Source organism: Halichondria panicea, chromosome 11, assembly GCF_963675165.1.
Source record: "Halichondria panicea chromosome 11, odHalPani1.1, whole genome shotgun sequence".
Taxonomy (NCBI): Eukaryota; Metazoa; Porifera; class Demospongiae; order Suberitida; family Halichondriidae; genus Halichondria; species Halichondria panicea.
Window position 1 is genome coordinate 4,125,796 of NC_087387.1, and position 19,103 is coordinate 4,144,898.

The 19,103-nt window shown below is 40.5% G+C and overlaps 1 protein-coding gene and 1 pseudogene across 1 annotated transcript; one reads left to right on the forward strand and one right to left on the reverse strand.

Annotated features, from left to right (window-relative positions):
* The window catches only part of LOC135344351 (dynein beta chain, ciliary-like), a 161,637-nt pseudogene that overhangs the window by 18,754 nt on the left and 123,780 nt on the right, over window positions 1–19,103 (forward strand).
* LOC135344362 (ankyrin homolog) lies at window positions 331–11,003 on the reverse strand. Its single transcript, XM_064541570.1, has 9 exons — window positions 9,749–11,003; window positions 9,104–9,210; window positions 8,410–8,542; window positions 7,725–7,886; window positions 6,468–6,566; window positions 6,226–6,324; window positions 2,138–2,236; window positions 1,844–1,938; window positions 331–607 (listed from the first exon to the last, which is right to left on the reverse strand). Coding segments are annotated over exons 4-9 (519 nt in total). The 5' UTR covers window positions 7,851–7,886; window positions 8,410–8,542; window positions 9,104–9,210; window positions 9,749–11,003; the 3' UTR covers window positions 331–606.

Here is a 19,103-nt window from a genome sequence, read left to right on the forward strand (position 1 = left end):
TGTCGATAATTATAAATACTGTGTTTTGTACTTGCACGTATACTATATAGGAGAGGCCGATTTCTTAAGACGACTTTTAAAGGACAATGACATAAAGAAAGACATACTACTATAGAACTCCGTAAGGGATCAAACTACACTTACAAAAAAAGAGGATAAGTTGTTGGCAAGAGTGTTTGAACAAGCAGCGGTACATCGCGTATCTTCTACTTTAGTTTAGAGTGATAAAACTTCACACAACAATAGCTAGATATATCAAAGAGAGCAACTGACGAAACTGACCATGCATGCAGGGTATAGTCTAGTACTAGTTTAACAAATAACTATAACTTCAGACCAAAAACTTTTGAGGGAGGCTCTGCTCCACAGGAAACTCTAAAGACTAATAAACATTCCGTAACAAAAACCATGGTAACTAAACAATTAATTATAATCACGTGCACAGTCTAAGTATTCTAAAACAATAACTATAGTACAAGTGACCACGCGAACGTACATGTGCATGGACAAAAAAGTGGTGAAATTAACAGCACAACACAATAATAAAAATTCGAAACATGTGCCCATTTTCAACTCAACTCAACACCAGCATACTGTACCCCGTCCTGCAGAAAAGAAATTGCGATTTGAGATAGTATAGCATTTCTCCTCAAATTATACTACTGTAAAAGCGTGAAATTTTCAATTCCGTCCGTGGGTTGACTGCTTACCACTAATAACATTTTTATACAGGCAGCATCTTGAATAATAATTATGTAAACTTTGTATGTAGTTTCATGCGCAGAGTGGCTCTAAAGAGAAATATGATAGTTATATATATAGTTATATAGTTATAGCAAGATTCAGCTAGTCTTTATAAAGTTCCTTAAGGTTACGGTATACTGTTCCACCCACGCTCAAATTTGCGTGGGTGTTCAATGCAGTACACTAGTAAAATGGCTCTCATCTGGCAATGGTCACTTGGCGTCAATTCTAAGCATCAGGAAACCGCTCCTTACCGTATAGTCTGCTGTTTCTTATTATACGAATAAAGGGGCAGGGCGACTCGAAGAGTTTTTCCCAAGAGAGAAAGTTGAAACAAAGTTACGGCCATTTCTAGCTGTTTTTGTAGGCTAATATGGCGACTGTAGAGTAGTAACAAGGATATATTTTTTGCTGTAAGGTCTCTATGAACAAGATCTCTTCGAGTCGCCCTCCAGTAAGTTTTTAGGCATCGAATACTGGTCAGAAAGACAACCTGGAAGCTATGCAGTCAACAAAACTTGACGCTAAAATTTTCAGTTTTTTCCAGCTGACCTCAGACCACTTCATTTGATTATAAGACATAGATACTTTTAGCTACAATAATAGCTAGCATTGTTTCATGTTCTCTTTTCATTGATAATCATTGCTAGTTACAAAAATAATGTAGTGATGAGAAATAAAGAAAATAAATATCTTATGAATTATTCATGAGCAATTAGTATACCGTAACCTTAAGCATAAAAATAATCTCACAAGAAAGAGAAAGGTTGCAATCCCCTTGCTGATATAATAGTTTCGAGATCTAGAGGACACATTAATTTTATTGTTATTACAAAATAGGCTTGAGAATGTTCAATAATAATTATTATATTGGGTATAAGAGCAATGTCGAATGAATAGTAATCTCAGGGCTACTCCCAGGCCACGCCTTCCATCTTGTAGCTAATTAACAAAATATTTTCGATTAGGATTGCTAACCCACGAAAACAGTGAAAATTTCACGATATGCCACAAACAAAACCTGAAAAGTCGGAAACGTGAGAGAGAGTGTACTTATCTTTGGTGCAACTAAACAACGTAATTCTGACCGTCACACTCACATCTTTGAGATTGATCAGCTCCCTTTGAGAGGAGTAGCTCAACAATGGAGGAGTGATCGTTCATTGTAGCGTACATCAATGGAGTACCTCCAACCTAAATAATTATACACGATTCTGAATTAAGTGCATGGAAACCTATAAGTTGATAGTTATAATTATTAGGTACCCGGGCAAATACCTGTTCAATACTAACTCCTAATTATAAGTGTTCAAAGTCTTATTTCTCAAGACGCCAAATTTGTTTACTTTGGTTTCTAGAAGCTACGTAGCGGCAACTAACGATTATAACTCACCTTGTCCTGACTGTTGACTTGAGCCCCCACAGAAACCAATAGTTCTACAACATTGAGATGGCCTTCTTGAGCAGCTATCATGAGAGGAGTGAAGCCATACTGAAAAGAAATTGCAAAAAATATTCACAGACAGATTTCCAATAAACACTTTGTACACCACACGTACTTATTCAGTGTAGCTATAGCTCAGCCCTGTTTGGGTAGCTAATTGCAGTGTACAGTATAGCTGGTAATTATCGGGGGGCAAAACATTCGCGGTTGAGCAATATTAATTTAGTCACTTTGTGGATAATATTTTTGTGGTTGCATGCAATTGCAGTTTTAAATCCTCGTTCACAACAATCAGTAGAATTGCATGCATCACCGAACCTTTTGAAGTACTGTACTGAATACGATTGTAGATAAACTAAATGTTATAGTTAGAGGGTTGAACAGTATGGCAACATAAGCTTGACCAAAGCTGAAGCGGCTACCTTTCATGTCAACCATACTTTCATCGAGTGTTAAACTGTGTATATATAATTATAATAGTGGCCCAAGCTAGAGTCAATGCGAACTGTAACCGAGTAATTTCAGACCTTTAGCCTTAACAATATAGCTTCGATTGCAGGTAAAGGTAGGCAAGGTCGCTTCATTTGTGGGTAAATATTCGTGGTCAGAGTTCCAACCACGAAAACCACGAATATATTGTCCCCTGGAAATTACCAGCTACGTATACGGTATGAATTTGGGGAAATTCCTAAGCTGTACAGATTCTCTCTATTGTGGTCACATAATTATTGTGCCACTGCATGTGTTTGAGGACATTGAGAAGCTGTGTGCATGCCAAGTAATTAGCCTCCTTCGCAGGCCCTCTTTTTTGTTCTCTGTCAAGATAAAATACGGGACAAATTTGAAAAACAAAGAAGGAAGAGACAAGGAAAAAGAAGGGCCTGCCTTGCTAAGCCGCGTGACGGTAGACAAGTGAAAATGAACGTGGGCAGTCATTAGCTGGGCGGAGTCTAGGGCAAAAAACTACAGCATACCTACATATTGCAGACTTTCACATAAATCTGTAGCATCATAGATAGTACGCCAGAATCCAAGTGTGGAGACATCGTAGACGAGGGCTTACAAAAAGACTAATCTACATCTGATCTAAATTTAGCACAGTTTTTTTCTGAGTTCAGAACAGATAATTATTATTACAGCAGTACAGTAGTATACTCATACTTCCTCTACTGACTATAAAAGGTCTCACGAAGTCTTAGATTCTACTGTTTATACACTGCTGTACATTCCTGATAAATGCGCTGAGTACTGTGTGGGAGGAGATTTATTGCGGTGTATACTCTCGCCCATGCTCATAAAATGTGACAGTGCCAATGAAAACAGACCTTAACGCGGGCATTTTCGAATCAGTTTTTATTGTTGAATCGGATAGGGCGTCCTTTAAGCTTCAAAATGATACCAAGATCGACCTCCTAGCTACTTTCTTTCCGGAGATATGTTCGAGGGAACGCTACAAAGGTATTGCAACGCCCTCTTGAGTAAATGAAGCTCAAATGTCATGATAATTGAAGTTCAATTATTGGCTTCCGGGCACTTCCGTATACTCATAAAGCTTAGTAAAAGATTTTCTGGAGAAGACAAGTTAGTTAGATGAAGGCTAGGCGTTCTAGGACTCTCTAGCTAGCTAGTATAGCTATGTAGCTGGATTGCTTGGCACCTAGGAAGGATCTTCGAAGAAATAAAGAGACAAAGACTCCCGTCGCTCGAATGGTAAGCTCTCATGTCTTGTTATAAGCTTGTACTTATTATCTGTGTAATGTATCAGTCTTATAAAAGATCCCTCACTTGTATGGAGCCTACAGAAAGTGTCTCTGTCCTTCATACAGCTTAAAGGAAGCCTAAGTGATCTATTATAAGTAGTCTTTCACTTAGTATTCGTCCGTATCGATCTAAGGCTTGATCCAACTTATTAGTAGCCTTATAAGAAGCTTTCCTCCTTTAATTTAGTACTGGTATCACTGCCATTGTGCTTAGTAGTAACAGGCCTGATGGGATGGGTGATCACATCATGGAGGGCCCAGGAAACTGCGTGGAATTGTCGTATAACATTTATATTGATGGTTCCCCCAGGTGGTGGTAAGTGTCGGAGGCCTGAGAAACGCTAGTCTATTGGCTAGAATGTAAGTGACATTGATATTGTGTCTATCTTAACTTACTACTTATCTGTAGGTTGTTATGGAGTGTTTATGAGGACAAGTGGCACGGGATACGTACATCTAAAGAAACAAGAGTGGATCTACGCCAAGCTAGCTAGCTAGATAGCTGCTCTTTCTAATCTATTTCTGTTGCTAAATTATGTTTGTTAAGAAGTGGAGCTATAATATACCTGGCTCCTCTTGATGATTGTAAGTACTGGGCTGATGAAATAGTCCTGTACAAGTTGTCATCTTTATTTGTTAAAAATAATTAACAATAATAGGGAAGTTCCCAGGGAATTTCCCCTCACTTAGACAGTAAATTTCATTGTAAAAAATGAACGTTCGGTGAGTTTCTTCAACGTCCGCGCTTGACCTGTTTAAAGCTTCGTAGAGACCCAAATTTTTACAGGTAGGTAGAGGAAGGGTTGAAGTTAGCACCTGTGAAAAAAAAATTTTTTTGCCCATGTTTTTCATTTCTACTAAATTGGCCTATAGCTTAATTTAATTATTGCCGCGTTAAGGTCCGTTTTCATTGGCCCTGTCACAAATTGTGTCTACGCCAGTGGGGGATCATGCAACTTAGCAAGGCAAGCACTTATCGCTTCCTTCTTTCTTTCTTTCTTTCTTTGCTCCTCTAATTCCTCTTATTAGTGTGACAAAGAACAGAAAAGGCGAGCCTGCGAAGGAGGCTACTAAAATGGTAAGAAAGATTAGCAGTCATTTTCTAATTTATTGGACACTTCTAATTACCCGGACACTCTTTTGGGAAATTTTCGTTGTTCTAATACAACGGACACTCCGGTGCTTTAATATCTGGACAATACTTTGAAAAGTTGAGTTACATTCACAGACGGCAAGTAAGACTTAGAGTGCTGCAGTTAGATAGCTTTGAGTAGCTATAGTTTTAGATAGCTAGTGCAATTTATTCAGTCACACACTGGTCTAAACTTAGCTAGCTCGCATGCAGCTGCTTGCTTGTTCTAATTATTCCGGACACTTCACATGCTCTATAAAAATATGTTCTAATTATACCCGGACAATTTCCAAAATAATTATTTTTTGCCGTCCGATAAATTAGAAGATATACGTTACTGCTCCCTTCCCCCTGTTTGAACTTTACACTGGGGGAACACTGCATATTTTAAACCCACCGTGTTTGGCGGTCAACAATGGCTCCAGCAGTGATCAAATGGTGAGCAACATCTTTGTGTCCATTGAAGCTGGCTGTCCAGAGAGCAGTCTCTCTGTCCTATAATAGTATATGTATACGTTGTAATGCGATCACGTATCATCTCACTGACACATATGCAGTATGTGACAAGCACGTATATACTGGTTAGGCACAGCAGTGTTGTTTGAAGGTGAATTTATACTCTCAATAACAGAATTTGAACATAAAGTGGACAAACGAGATAACATTGTGTCTAGTACCGTATAGCGCAAAATTTTCGAAGGGCTTAATTTTTGCGGGTTAGCAATCCTACATGACAATTAAGTCAACAATTATATGCTATAACGTGCAAAGATTAAATTTATTAGTTGCTGCACTATCTTGAGATGTCCTTTACCACTAGCCCAGAGGAGAGCAGTAATACCTCCTGTTAACCAAGTGCAGTGCATTAGTCATAATATAGTTGACAATTATACAGAGAGAGGGACGGAGTGAACGATTATACATAATTAAGATATGCAAATCTCCCAAAACAATTATTTTGAAGTGAATGTATCCATGCATGCGTACAAAGAGACGCCTATTTCTAATACTTGACACAATCAAAAATCTTCTTAAACAGTTCGTACATGCATGAATTTAAGAAAGTGATGAGCACTTCACCAGCCTCCAACTTTCTTGCATGTACATACAGTATATACATGTATACACTACAAACAAACACTCACATTGTCCTGACTATTGACTTGAGCTCCACCAGAAACCAGTAGTTCCACAACACTGAGATGGCCTTCTCGAGCAGCTATCATGAGAGGAGTGAAGCCATCCTGTGAAAAAAGGGGATGGATTATCACAAACATAATTTTACTCATACTGTACAAGCAGCTATACATGCGGAATAAAATTAGCAGAACGAATTGCATGAATACATTCGTAGGCCCAATCAACATAGAGGTAAATAATGACTTGCATTGTTTTGACTGTTAACTTGAGCCCCAAAAGAAACCAGCAGTTCCACAACACTGAGATGGCCTTCTTCAGCAGCTGCAATAAGAAGGATGTGACCCTCCTCAAAATGGGGGAAACGATTAACTAAATAAGAGGTGTTAGCCGTTTTTTACAATTGAGCCTAGGGCAAACGACCAACTTGATAATCTGGGCCCTAATAAAGTTAACCTCCTACCGGAAGTGGATCGAGTGGTTTTGTTACTAACAAGGGTATTTCCCACCCACACAAGACCAGTAATGCATAGTCGACCCCAATAATATTATGGTGAAACAAAAGGAGAGAGAGGCCAGAACACACAACAGCATAACTACAGCTACTTTTGCTTCACATGGTACCCTGTAAGCTTGGCAGTGCGAGTGTTGTGCACTGTGGCCACTGGTCTCACAGTGATGCAGATCGACTGGTCTGTTCCCAGGGAGCTCACAAACTCCTCCCTTGGAGACACACCACTCATCGTCGACTGTAGGGGAGAAATATACATTTATAGTAGACTCTCGTTAATCCGGTCACCCTTGGGACCATGCAGCTTGGCCGGAATAGCGAGGTGGCTGTATTTCGGGAAATAGCCGCGGCTTAAAAACGACTTTACCTCGAATCTAATGACTAATTTTGCGGTTTTTGCCCGCTGATAATGAAGGATAATAAATCGTCCTGTTCTGTAATTCAATTTTATTTGCTAAACCACACCCAAAACGTCATATCCGGCCGTAATACATGTATAAAATTACATTGAAAACCTTGTTTGGGACAGCCAGCACTGGCTGGTATACGGAATAGCGAGTGGCCGTACCTCAGGGTGAGTTTTGTGCAGTAAACATAATTATAGCTAGCATTCCGTGCCAAGCCAAATGGCTGGTATATCTGAGGTGGCCGCACTTTAGAGAGCGAGAATCTACTGTATATACTAGCATCTACTCTTGATATATATATACAAGAGACACAAATAAGTTATTTGTTATAGCTATACGATCGTCGACTGTGGAGAGAAGAAACAAATTACCTACTATAGATGTACGTATGGGACAAAAGAAATAAACGAGGAAGCTATAATATATTATACGATCCTAGCCACAAGTTATCCTATTACCTGGTCACCTACTTAAAGCTGTACATGAATTTAAGGATTGTAAAAACAAAAATAGCTCGGCTGTAAGCAGATAAAAATAACTAAATAGCTCATCTAGTAAGTGAAATAACTCTATACCATTGCATGTTCACCTTAGTGATAAAGTTGCTGTCCAGGAAGACGTTGGCTGCTCCAGCCAGGATGGTGTAGGGTGAGGAGTTGGTAGCCTTGGCTTGCAGGAAGGAGTGAGGGGAGAGTCGAGGGACAGAGCTGTACATCAGCTCAGGGACCAGGTCAACCAGAGCTATCAGCACCTGTGTACAGTATGTACCAATCCAGTCTTGTTGAGTGTATATATAGATATATACATTATCTGCTTTTAGTATGGAAACAGAGTGTGCGGGGAAACTAAGTTACTTCAGGCCGCCAATACGTCGTGATTGACTGTACTTACTTACAATGCATACAGCTACGATTCCAAATGCTATACATGTACATCATACACAACCGGCCACCTTGTGCTCAGTACTGTCAGCTGGATGGTTGTGGCTCTGTACAACAATCCAGCAGTCACCTGTTAAAGTAAAATTAATGTTGCAGGCTGGTTTAGAAATTGTTCCATGCAGGGGAGACCAGGCTTCCAGATCTACTTGATCATTACTGTAGTCCTATTTGGCATGAGTCATGTATAGTCTAGTTATAATGAGCAGAGGGGGAATAAGCTCCTCCCTTTGGATTTGACCCTGTCTAGGTGGGGTCGGGAATAATTATACCGTATAGTGGGTAATTTTCTATGTCCAAATGTTCGCATAAACTACCAAATAATCGTCAGTGTACCTCAGCTACAGCAACCTCCAGAAGATTGATCCTTTTCCCCTGATGACTCTACACAGCTTGCTCTAACCAGTGACAGAGGAGCCATAACTCATCCAAACTCTTCATCATCAGAGCTGTTGCAAAAGGAGTCTTCCTGTACGTATGGTGGGAACACAAGTGAACTACATGCATATAATAACAAAATAATGAACAAAACTAAACAACTAAATAATAAGCCTTGGATTTGAACAATGAGTCTTTTTTGCACATGTATCTATACGCAGTGCAATCATAAGACTCACATTAATTGCTCGGGAAATGTGGTACCGTAAGCAGGTAATTTTCGTCGATGCAAGTTTTTGTACGAGCGACACATCGTATTTTTATTTAATTTTTGTATGGCTCAGGATAGTGACGTTGCGGTAGAATAACTGCGTAGTTTTAATTTGTTTGATGCTCTTTAAACGAACATTTCCACCATACAAGCCGCTATACGGTAACACTCGGTAATGAATACAGTGCCTCACATACGTACCACCACTCGATCAGATTGTGCAGTTACAGTTGGCCAAAATAGGACAATGATTTTGCTGAGGTATAACAGAACGTCAAATTATAAAGAGTTCACACACTAAGATAATATTATGTGAAGGTAAAAGGATGAGAAGCTGGCTCAACATAGTGCACAAACAACATACAGTACACCAGTCCACACCTTGATGCGTTTAAGCTCCTCTTTACTTCCAGTGGTTGTTAGTTCATCATTGGAGCTCTCCTTTGACGAGTATATCACATCAGTGATCACAGCCTTGCCCTAGCTCCCTGTGGAGAAACTGAATTTTATAATTAGTCAAACAACCTCATGCAAATGATAGAAGCCATTTGGTGAGGTCTACTTTCATTGTAGTTTATAGCTAAGGCATGGGCCATCCGCAAAAAACTTTGCCATGCACCATACCATAGAAGTGTATATAATTAATGACCACCCCCTATATATATAGGCTATAAGTAGCAAGCCAGACTCTGGATCGAAACTACCGTATAAGCTCTATTTAAGGCGCAACATTAAAATAATTACGCTGGCTGTATTCAGAGGTGGAAAATTAGTTTTGAGGTTGGATGGCGTTTTTTAGAGGGCCGCCTTCTAATTGCGTAAAAACACAGCTTTTCCAACCTCCTAATACGGCCACCTTTACCAGCGTAATTATTTTAATGTGGCGCCTTAAATAGAACTTATACGGTACCCTGTAAGCTCATGTGTAATCAAAAACCAACCCAACCGCTAGATTTAGACACTGCACAACTCCAACTCGTTGTATTGCACTCACAGAACACAAGACACCCACAACTAAACACCCACCTGACAGAGTTCTGGTACATGGTCGACACTAGTCTGTCAGGTCAGAGGAGCCGAGTTAAGTTGAAAAATACGGCCTGGTATTGATTGTATCTGGGCGTGGTAGGAACCCATTCTCTCCAGTAGATCTAGCAAGATGAACTGACAACCTCTCTTGACCGTCGGCACGATCTTGGTAGACTACCACAGAGTCGATGGGCGAGTCTCTCACTTTAGTCTCGATCATCTGAACACCTGAAGTATCTCTAGATGGATGCTATTACAAGTCCAATGGCTAATATAATATGATACTGGTATCACAGTTTACTGAGAGGAGGTTTCACTGCAACAGGTGAGTCCTGTGAGTTCTGTGAGTTTGAGTGAATGTGATTCTTAAGAATTTGGTAAAGATCACTCCTGACAAAATCGTCATCTTAGTCTAAGTCATAGAGTCTTTCGACCCCGCTCTGCACATGTGGGTCAGCTGTGTATATCTAGTATGGAGTCAAGCTGGCCTCCTCAAGCTCAGTCAGTGGATCAGAGGTATTCCAGATGCAATTCAGTTGTGTAGACCATGCAGAATGCTTCTAAGAACACAACATTTATGGCTCTTTCAAAAATGTACATATCAAGTCCCCCATGCCGGATCAGTTTGTGAATTTGCATTCTTGTCGCTACCGTACTTATTCGATTTAAATGAAGCCAGAGGTTGTTTCATTTGGAGGTTGAAGAATTGTGTGAAGTCCTGGTGTCGCATATTTAGAGGGTTGCATATAGCGACCTGGAATTGAGGCTATGGTTTGATCTCTATTTATAGGACACGACATAAAAAAATTATTGTCAACGCAGCAGTCGCTACTTTTTAGAGTGCCTAAGATCGAGGGTATCGCATATTTGGAGGGTCGCCTTAAATCGAATAAGTACGGTAGCCTCTTTCCAAGGCCGAGTGTTTTCTTTATTGTTGTGCTAGTGCCAGTACAAATACACGCATAAAGGGAAAAATTTGGCGAATAAGCCATTTGAACCAAATTCTACTATTTCAATTACGTATGTACGCCGCTTAAATTTCATCCATGTCCAACAATGCCATCACGATATATAGTAAATTTGGTGTAGAATCCGCCAAATCACTCGCCAAATTTCCCCTTATACAGTTTTTGTGCTACGTATAATTATACCATCTTTCTTCTAATTACAGCGCCACTAAAAATTAATTATGATTTTCTAGTGGCGCACAAATAGAACATGAAAAACTGTAATTCCAGTTTGGCGCTTAGCAATAGAAGTAGCTGTTTCCATGAGGCTATCATAGATCAGTTGTACGTAGCACCTCGATTAAAGGCCGCGGTATAACTAATTACCTAAGCACCAGCAAAAGTAAAAGTTACTTAGCGCTCAATTGGATAATTATTTGTGAACTTGGCACTTCTATTAGAGTGGTGCTGTAATTAGAAGAAAGACGGTACTACCGTACTCACCCGAAACTACGCCCCCCCGACCCTTTTTTGCAGAACTCTTATTTGGGGGTGCTTAACTGTTTCATAAAATTAATACGCCCCTCTTTACTGTATGCACAAAAAGACATCCAGTGCATGCAGAGATAGAAATATCTCATTACAGTAGTCTAGACCTTCGGACACGTTCTTGGTTCCAGACTGGATAACTGAATAAAGTCTGGCCATGCCCTCCGAGACTAAACCAGATAATCGAAGGATCAACTATACGCCCTGATCCACCCACTGTGCTGATTTTAAATTCACAAATTGAATGTATATATTTCTCAGGGTTCGTGGGTTATCAACATTGTTGGGTTCTTTGAGGTGTTCTGTGATGTGGAGCCCAAGAGGAAGGCACTGGCTGCAGCTAATGCTGAGCTGACACCAGCACAGGAGAAACTCTCCAAGATAAAAAGGTAGACAAGTTGTTCATTGACAACTACTTTAGTGTGTGCTTACTTACAATGCACGTACGTATGAATACTTATAGCCCCTAGAAAGAATATGAATGTGTAAGTTTATCCGCACTGTATATAGGATTTAGATGACAACCTGGCTGAGCTTGACGAAAGAGTTTGAAGAGGCAACTTCTGCAAAGCTGAGATGTCAGCAACAGGCCGAAGCCACTGCCAGCACTACTCACTAGCTAACAGGTGCGTACATTTTTGAAAGCACTGCGGATGCTAATGCCTCGGTGGATATGTCAAAGCCTAAATCCCACTAAAAAGCAATGTAAAATTGTTTACTGCTCAGCTTTCCCTTGCATTAAATTCGTTCTCTTTGTTGCTGTATCTGTTTTACATTGTTTTATAGTGTGGGCCTAAAGGTCATTGTTACCTCCCTCTCTACCGACTGGTCGGTGGTCTTGCCTCAGAGAAAGTGCGATGGGCGGAGTCTATTGAGAAGTTTAAACAAGAGGCAACGACATTGGCTGGTGACGTGCTTCTAACGTCATCCTATCTGTCGTATGTAGGCTGCTTTGGACGCAACTATCGTACTTATCTACTGGAGACAAAATGGATGGAGTGCCTCAAGACTATACAGGTACGTGTGTTGTGTGAGTGTTAGTATGGTCAAGTATGTTCACATTGGATTGGATAGCCTGCCATCCCTATGACTGAGGGTCTGGATGTCCTCTTCCTGCTCACTGATGGTGCCACAATCCCTCGTTGGAACAATGAAAAGCTGCCCAGTGATCAAATGTCTGTCGAGAATGCCACTATCCTCACAAATGCAGAGCGCTGGCCACTCATGATTAATCCCCAGCTACAAGGCATCAAATGGATCAAGACACGAGAGGGGGATCAATTGCAAATAGTTCGATTTGGACAGAAGGGGTACGTAAGAAAATTTTAAGATTGCTAGATTATAGTGTGACGTACCATACAAAGAGGCATTCCAATAAATTAACTGACTTTGTCTTGTTTTCGAAATCCCACTACAACTGTGATAACCCAATGAGTTGATCTTTCTTACAATACATACTTCATGTGTATTCCCAACCAGCTACCTGGATACCATTGAGCGAGCTGTGAGCAATGGTGACTGTCTCCTACATGTACTAGAGAATATTGGTGAGTCAGTGGACCCAGTGTTGGACCCTTTACTGGGATGACTCACTATCAAGAAGGGCAAGTGCATCTGACAAGGAGATTGAATATCATCCTAACTTTAAGCTCATTCTACAGGTGAGAGCACAAGATCACTTAACAGTGTAAACTAGTTACCGTAACAAAACATGTTATCATTTCACTTTCAAGTTAATAAGTACGTGCACCCGTTTGTTCAAATTTTTCTGAAGAGATTCAATGCTAGGTTTTGTATATTTACGCTTCTAGTTTCTAGTGTGTGTGAGATTGAGAGTAAATGTGAGGATGCTGAGAATTAATGCCTTGGTGTCATTGTGCGCATGCGCAAGCGAAGTATAGTGTATGTGTGTGTGTCTGTCTGGCGGCTGTCTGGCTGGCTGCTCACTGACCAATGAAGTGCAAGCAAGGGTGTATAAAGAGAAGGGTCAGGGCCCTTGGTACAAGTAAGAGAAGTTCTATAGGCTTTTAGTAACGTTTTCTTATATCAATTTGGATTTTCAAAATATAGCTTCCTTTTCGGGTTATGGCTAATTTAAAGCCATTTGCAGTCTCTTCAGACTCGGTGCGTAGCAAAATCTTTTGGTAGCTGCAAAAGTGGGAAAAGAGCTGAAAAAAGCAAAATATTCTAGTAATAAAGGACCACCGGTGCTGATGCCTCCACCTGAACATTTGCCTGCAACATTTATACTGCATGCATCTCTTCAGACTCGGTGCGTAGCAAAATCTTTTGGTAGCTGCAAAAGTGGGAAAAGAGCTGAAAAAAGCTGCACCTGCAGCAGCCAGTGGATTTTGAACTCCTTTTTAGCAACTATTATGTCGATCATTTCCCATGATGCATGCAGTATAAATGTTGCAGGCAAATATTCAGGTGGAGGCATCAGCACCGGTGGTGCTTTATTACTAGAATATTTTAAGAGTATCAAACATGCTTATGTGAACTTTGCGAGTGGTACAGTAGATTATCGTCCCCCCCTCATTATCCGGAACAACCTCAATTATCGGCTTGGCAATTTTTCTGAAAATCTGCTATACAGTACGCGCATCAAGGAACACACGTCCCTTGATGCACATACTGTATAGCAGATTATTTTAGAGGCACTAAATTTTCCACGGATTAATTACCCAAACGACAACATTTCGAGGATTTTATTTTCGAGGATAGTGGTTCAAATGACACACCCCTACTGTAGAGAGGTTTCAATACCAGATGTAAATCAATTTTCGAGGCACTAACTTTTTGTTTTTCTGGGTCAATCCTCGAAAACTCAAAAATATCGTGCCTCGAAAATAACCAGCTAGGCCTGTCTATGGATAATCGAGGTTTTACTGTAATGGCTTCGCTAATATAAGATTGCGAGGAGTATACTGTCAAAACATGAACTTTTTTATTTGTTTCCCCACACCGAAGACCAAATTGGCCAATCCTCACTACAAGCCTGAGATGCAGGCCCAGGCCACACTCCTCAATTTCACTGTGACCAAGGATAGACTGGAGGAGCAGTTACTGGCTGAGGTGGTTGCCACTGAGAGACCTGATCTCGAGAGAACTAAGGTGTGACACGTTAACATGTTGTATGTAAAATAGATTTTAGCACGTAATAATTCAAACTACATCAATGTATTATTATGCAACGATGATGGGGTCGTTTTGTATGAAGCCAAGATGTACAGCTACACTCAAATTGTGTATAGATCGATCAACAGCACTGTATGCCCTTTTAATCGTGAATGGCACTCTTGCGTTTAGTGGTTTGGACAGCATTTAATTCACACATCCGTTGTTTATTTAAAAGCCCCTAACTTATTATTTACTATTTCTCTTTTGTGCCTATTATTACTGTGTGTTGCTGTTTTGTATATATACTCAGGCGGAGTTGACAAAGCAGCAGAACGACTTTAAGATCAAGCTCAAAGAGTTAGAGGACTCTCTGCTTTCTCGTCTATCTTCTGCTGGAAGTAACTTCCTTGGTGATACGGCACTTGTGGAGAACCTGGAGACCACTAAGAGGACTGCTGCTGAAATAGAGCAAAAGGTATAGTGCTACATTCTCATACGTACTGTCGAAAGCGTAGTCTACCATGTGCATTACAAAAGATAAAAGGCTGTGGTTTATTGACTCTAATTTAGTTTATAAACTAACCTTCCTCTATTGTTTTTAAACATGGGATTGTAGCAAACGTCTTCTTGTGTGTGTGTAGGTTGCTGAAGCTAAGGTGACAGAGAAGAAGATCAACGAGGCGAGAGAGAACTACCGACCAGCTGCAGCCAGAGCCTCACTTCTTTACTTCATACTTAATGATCTAAATAAAATCAACCCTCTCTACCAGTTCTCACTCAAGGTACTTGCACACTGGTCAACTAAGCAGTTGTGTATATACAGTATGACACATTGTACGTGCTATGCATAGCCTACATGTAGTTCAATTTACTTTGCGCTTGTTGCTTGCAAGCTTTGTGAAGTCCTGTTCTTTTTACGCCTTTCTCTACTTCCATTACAGACATTCAGTGTGGTATTTCATAAAGCTATTGAGAGAGCTGAGGAATCTGATGATGTTAAGCAGAGAATACTGAACCTTATTGACAGTATTACGTACTCTGTGTTTGTGTACACCACCAGAGGCCTTTTTGAGAGGGACAAGCTCACCTTTACCTCTCAAGTCACATTCCAGGTACAAAGATGATCATGTATTAGAGGTTTCAAGGCTAGGCTTAATATCTTATAGTATAAGCATTCCTTGTAAAATTTACTCATGTACCTAAATATACAATCTTGTGCATAATTATTATAGCGTAAAATAATACCGTACTGTATGCAGGTGCTTTTGATGAACCATCAGATTGATCCTTTAGAGCTGGACTTCCTCCTGCGATTTCCTGCAGTCCCCAATGTGACCAGCCCCGTTGACTTTCTCCCTAACTTCTGCTGGGGAGGAATCAAGGCTCTGTCAAACTTGGAACAGTTTAAGAACCTCGACAGGGACATTGAGGTATGTACGCTGTCTACCTGCATGTTGTTTAATGTTGTGTGCTACGTTTATTTAGCAAAGCCAGTTTACTACAACCAGCAGCTTTATACGTATGTAGTCTTCCCCCCGGAGAAAATAATTATAAGCAGGAGGATTTGAAAGCGGCCAAGCCATCCAGGAGGGTGGAGCTGGAGGGGAATGTTCCCCCTCCGACCCCACTGGCATAGAAGGCATAGAATTTCATATACACATTTGAATTGAGCTGCACTAGGTATAAAAACATAGGCTAGCTACCAGGATTCTGTTTTGACAGTCCTTTCTGTATGCTAAGGACCACACCTACTTTGTGTGGTAAAGGGAGACGCATTGCCCAACTTTCCTGCTTTAGGGGAAGAACTGATTTATGATTTTAAGCTCTCTACATTTCACACACAAAACTACATGTATGTACCGTATTTACTTGATTAAACACCTTCCTTGATTAAACGCCCACGGTAAAAGCTGTCTTTGTATAAACGCCCCTCTTAAATAATCCCCCATGTATGGGGCGTGGCACTGGGGTGGAGCTGAATTAGCACGTGGAACCGCTGAAACAATGGCAGCGCATAGAATAACTGTTTATGATGGCAGAGAGGACACAGAGGGAGAAACACCACTCCTACGACTTAAGATTGAAGCTGAGAGCTGTGGCAGTAGCCAAAAAGAGCATAATAACTGCTGATGAGCAAGAGTTTGAAGTAGACAAAATAATAAACGCCCGTTTCGAATAAGTGCCCATCTCGTTTAAATGCCCCCTCATACAGATGCTGCTAGGAAATAAACGCCTGGGCGTTTAATTAAATAAATACGGTATGTAACTTTGTGTTACAGTACAGATCAGACGATAAGTTTAATGCGAGTAAACTAATCGCTTGCAAGGTACCCGCGAACACTCTATATCTCTGAGTAAGGTGCCAGTCATCTCAACCATAGTTTTGTCTGAGGTATATTCCTCGCCATTTCTTGAGTTCTTGAGGCTTCTTGTGTTAGCTTGCGGAGTGGCTGACCTGTACTGTACACTACGAATGAGGGACATGGGGCATGTTGAACTAGTCCTGTCTGGCTTTGTGTATTGTCTACCATCTATTATAATTATTCTCTCATTCATTTTAGGGTTCTGCCAAACGTTGGAAGAAGTTTGTGGATAGTGAGTGTCCAGAGAAAGAGAAGTACCCTCAGGAGTGGAAGAATAAGAATTCCCTACAGAAGCTCTGTATGATGCGGGCATTAAGGCCTGACAGAATGACCTACGCTGTCACGTAAGCTTCGTTTTCTGACAACTAAAACTTAATTATTATGCCATTATACTATACCTGGTAGTTAGACATGCAGTCAATGCATGTCTAAACTAGTGAGATTTGATAAGGAAGCATAGAAATTTTGGATTGGACCATATAAAACATTGAGTGTTAGCCTAAAGGGTTTTAATTGAACATACAAAATATCGATTTTTAGCCCAGTTTTTCTTCTCTGACATGAGCGCCAAACATTTATTTTCCACCTTCACCACAGATTGTATGTTGAGGAGCAACTTGGTTACCAGTATATTGAGAAGTGAACCATCCCATTCGAGGTGTCCTACGAAGAGACCGGGCCTGCCACACCTGTGTTCTTCGTGCTCAGTCCTGGGGTGAACCCGCTTAAAGATGTGGAGGCTGTTGGGAGGAAGCTCGGGTTCACTCTAAACAATGGCAACTTCCACAATGTCTCCCTCGGGCAGGTGAGGGGATAATCATGAGAAGTTACATTGAGGTTGTATGGTCGGGCTATAATAAATTTATTGTTCAGACATTAACTAGAAATGTTCGAAGCCCAATATTTGCATTAAAGTGATTTATAGAATCTGAGCTACGATGGCATAGAGTTCTTTCTGCACAGAAGTCTTGTTATGTTTCTTCGCTTACATAATTATGCCTCGGTGCGCATGTGTAAGCGAGGTATACGGTAGTGTGTTTGTCTGTCTGTCTGTCTGTCTGTCTGTGTAGACTGCTACAGCTGCTCAAGGACCAATCAAGTGCAATTAAGAGTTTCTATAGGCTTCTAGTCATGTTTTCTTGGATTTTATTTCGTGGATTTGCAAAATAACACTTCGTTCTCTAGTTTTGCTTACTTGGAATGGCATTGAAGCCTTTTCAGAAGAGTGCGTAGCAAAACTTGTTCACCGAGTGTTGCTAATCTACTTAGTCGTTAGCTCTGCACTAGAACGCTAGCTATATAGCAAGAGTGAGAAGAGAGCTGCAAGGCTCTGCTGATGCAGCCATTGATTAGTCTAGAACTTTTGGCATCGATCGTTTTTAACAACAATCATGTGATTCCTGCTTGCAGCAAAATTAATTAATCATAATGTGTGTATAAAAGCTATTAGTAGCTTTATGTTATGTAGCTTTGGCATCTCCACCGAGGCATCAGCACCGCTGTGCGGGTGCTTTCATTATGTCAGTATTTACATGTATGTGGCCGGGAGATTCAATTAATTTTGATTTTAGGCCCAAGAGATAGTCGCTGAAAATGCTCTGGACATAGCATCAAAGGAAGGACACTGGGTTATCCTGCAGGTATGTTCAGATCTTTCGTTGGTTTTACAAAGTATTCGTAAGGCAATTTTAATGGTGGTGCTGCTATGCATGCTTAAATGGAAAATGCAAATGGAGGAAATCTATAATTATGTTTATGCCATCTCCGTAGAACATTCATCTGGTGGCCAAATGGCTCTCTAAACTGGAGAAGAAACTAGAGACGTACAGTGATGGGAGTCACTCTGCTTATCGTGTTTACATGTCTGCTGAACCAGCACCCATTCCAGACTCGCATATCATTCCTCAGGTAACATGTACAGTTGATGTAGTGCACTTGCAACGGTTAGAGAGAATTGCTGAACAGCAAAACCATGCGCTATTATGTAGATTACCATCATATCATGTGTCTAACTGACATTTCGTACGTTAGAGTTAAGTTTACTGCCAGACACCTCTGTTGCAAGTGCACTTGCAATCAACTGCACACTGAAACTAGCCTTCTTTTTTTTGTTTTGTCACAATCGTTCAATAATATAAAAACGATTGGAATAAATATATGTTAAGAAAGAGAGCCTGGAATGGAAAGTCGCGTAACGGTAGAAGGGTGTTATGACGGGTAATTTTTGTGGTGTTAAAGTTCGTTAAACTTTAACAGTGGTGATGCACTATATTACGTGCGTTTCGGTAAACCACGCACTAGGTTTTTGTGAGGAAAATGTTCATAGAGGCCAGCTTGCCCACACATTTTTACACCACGAAAATAGACCTGTTC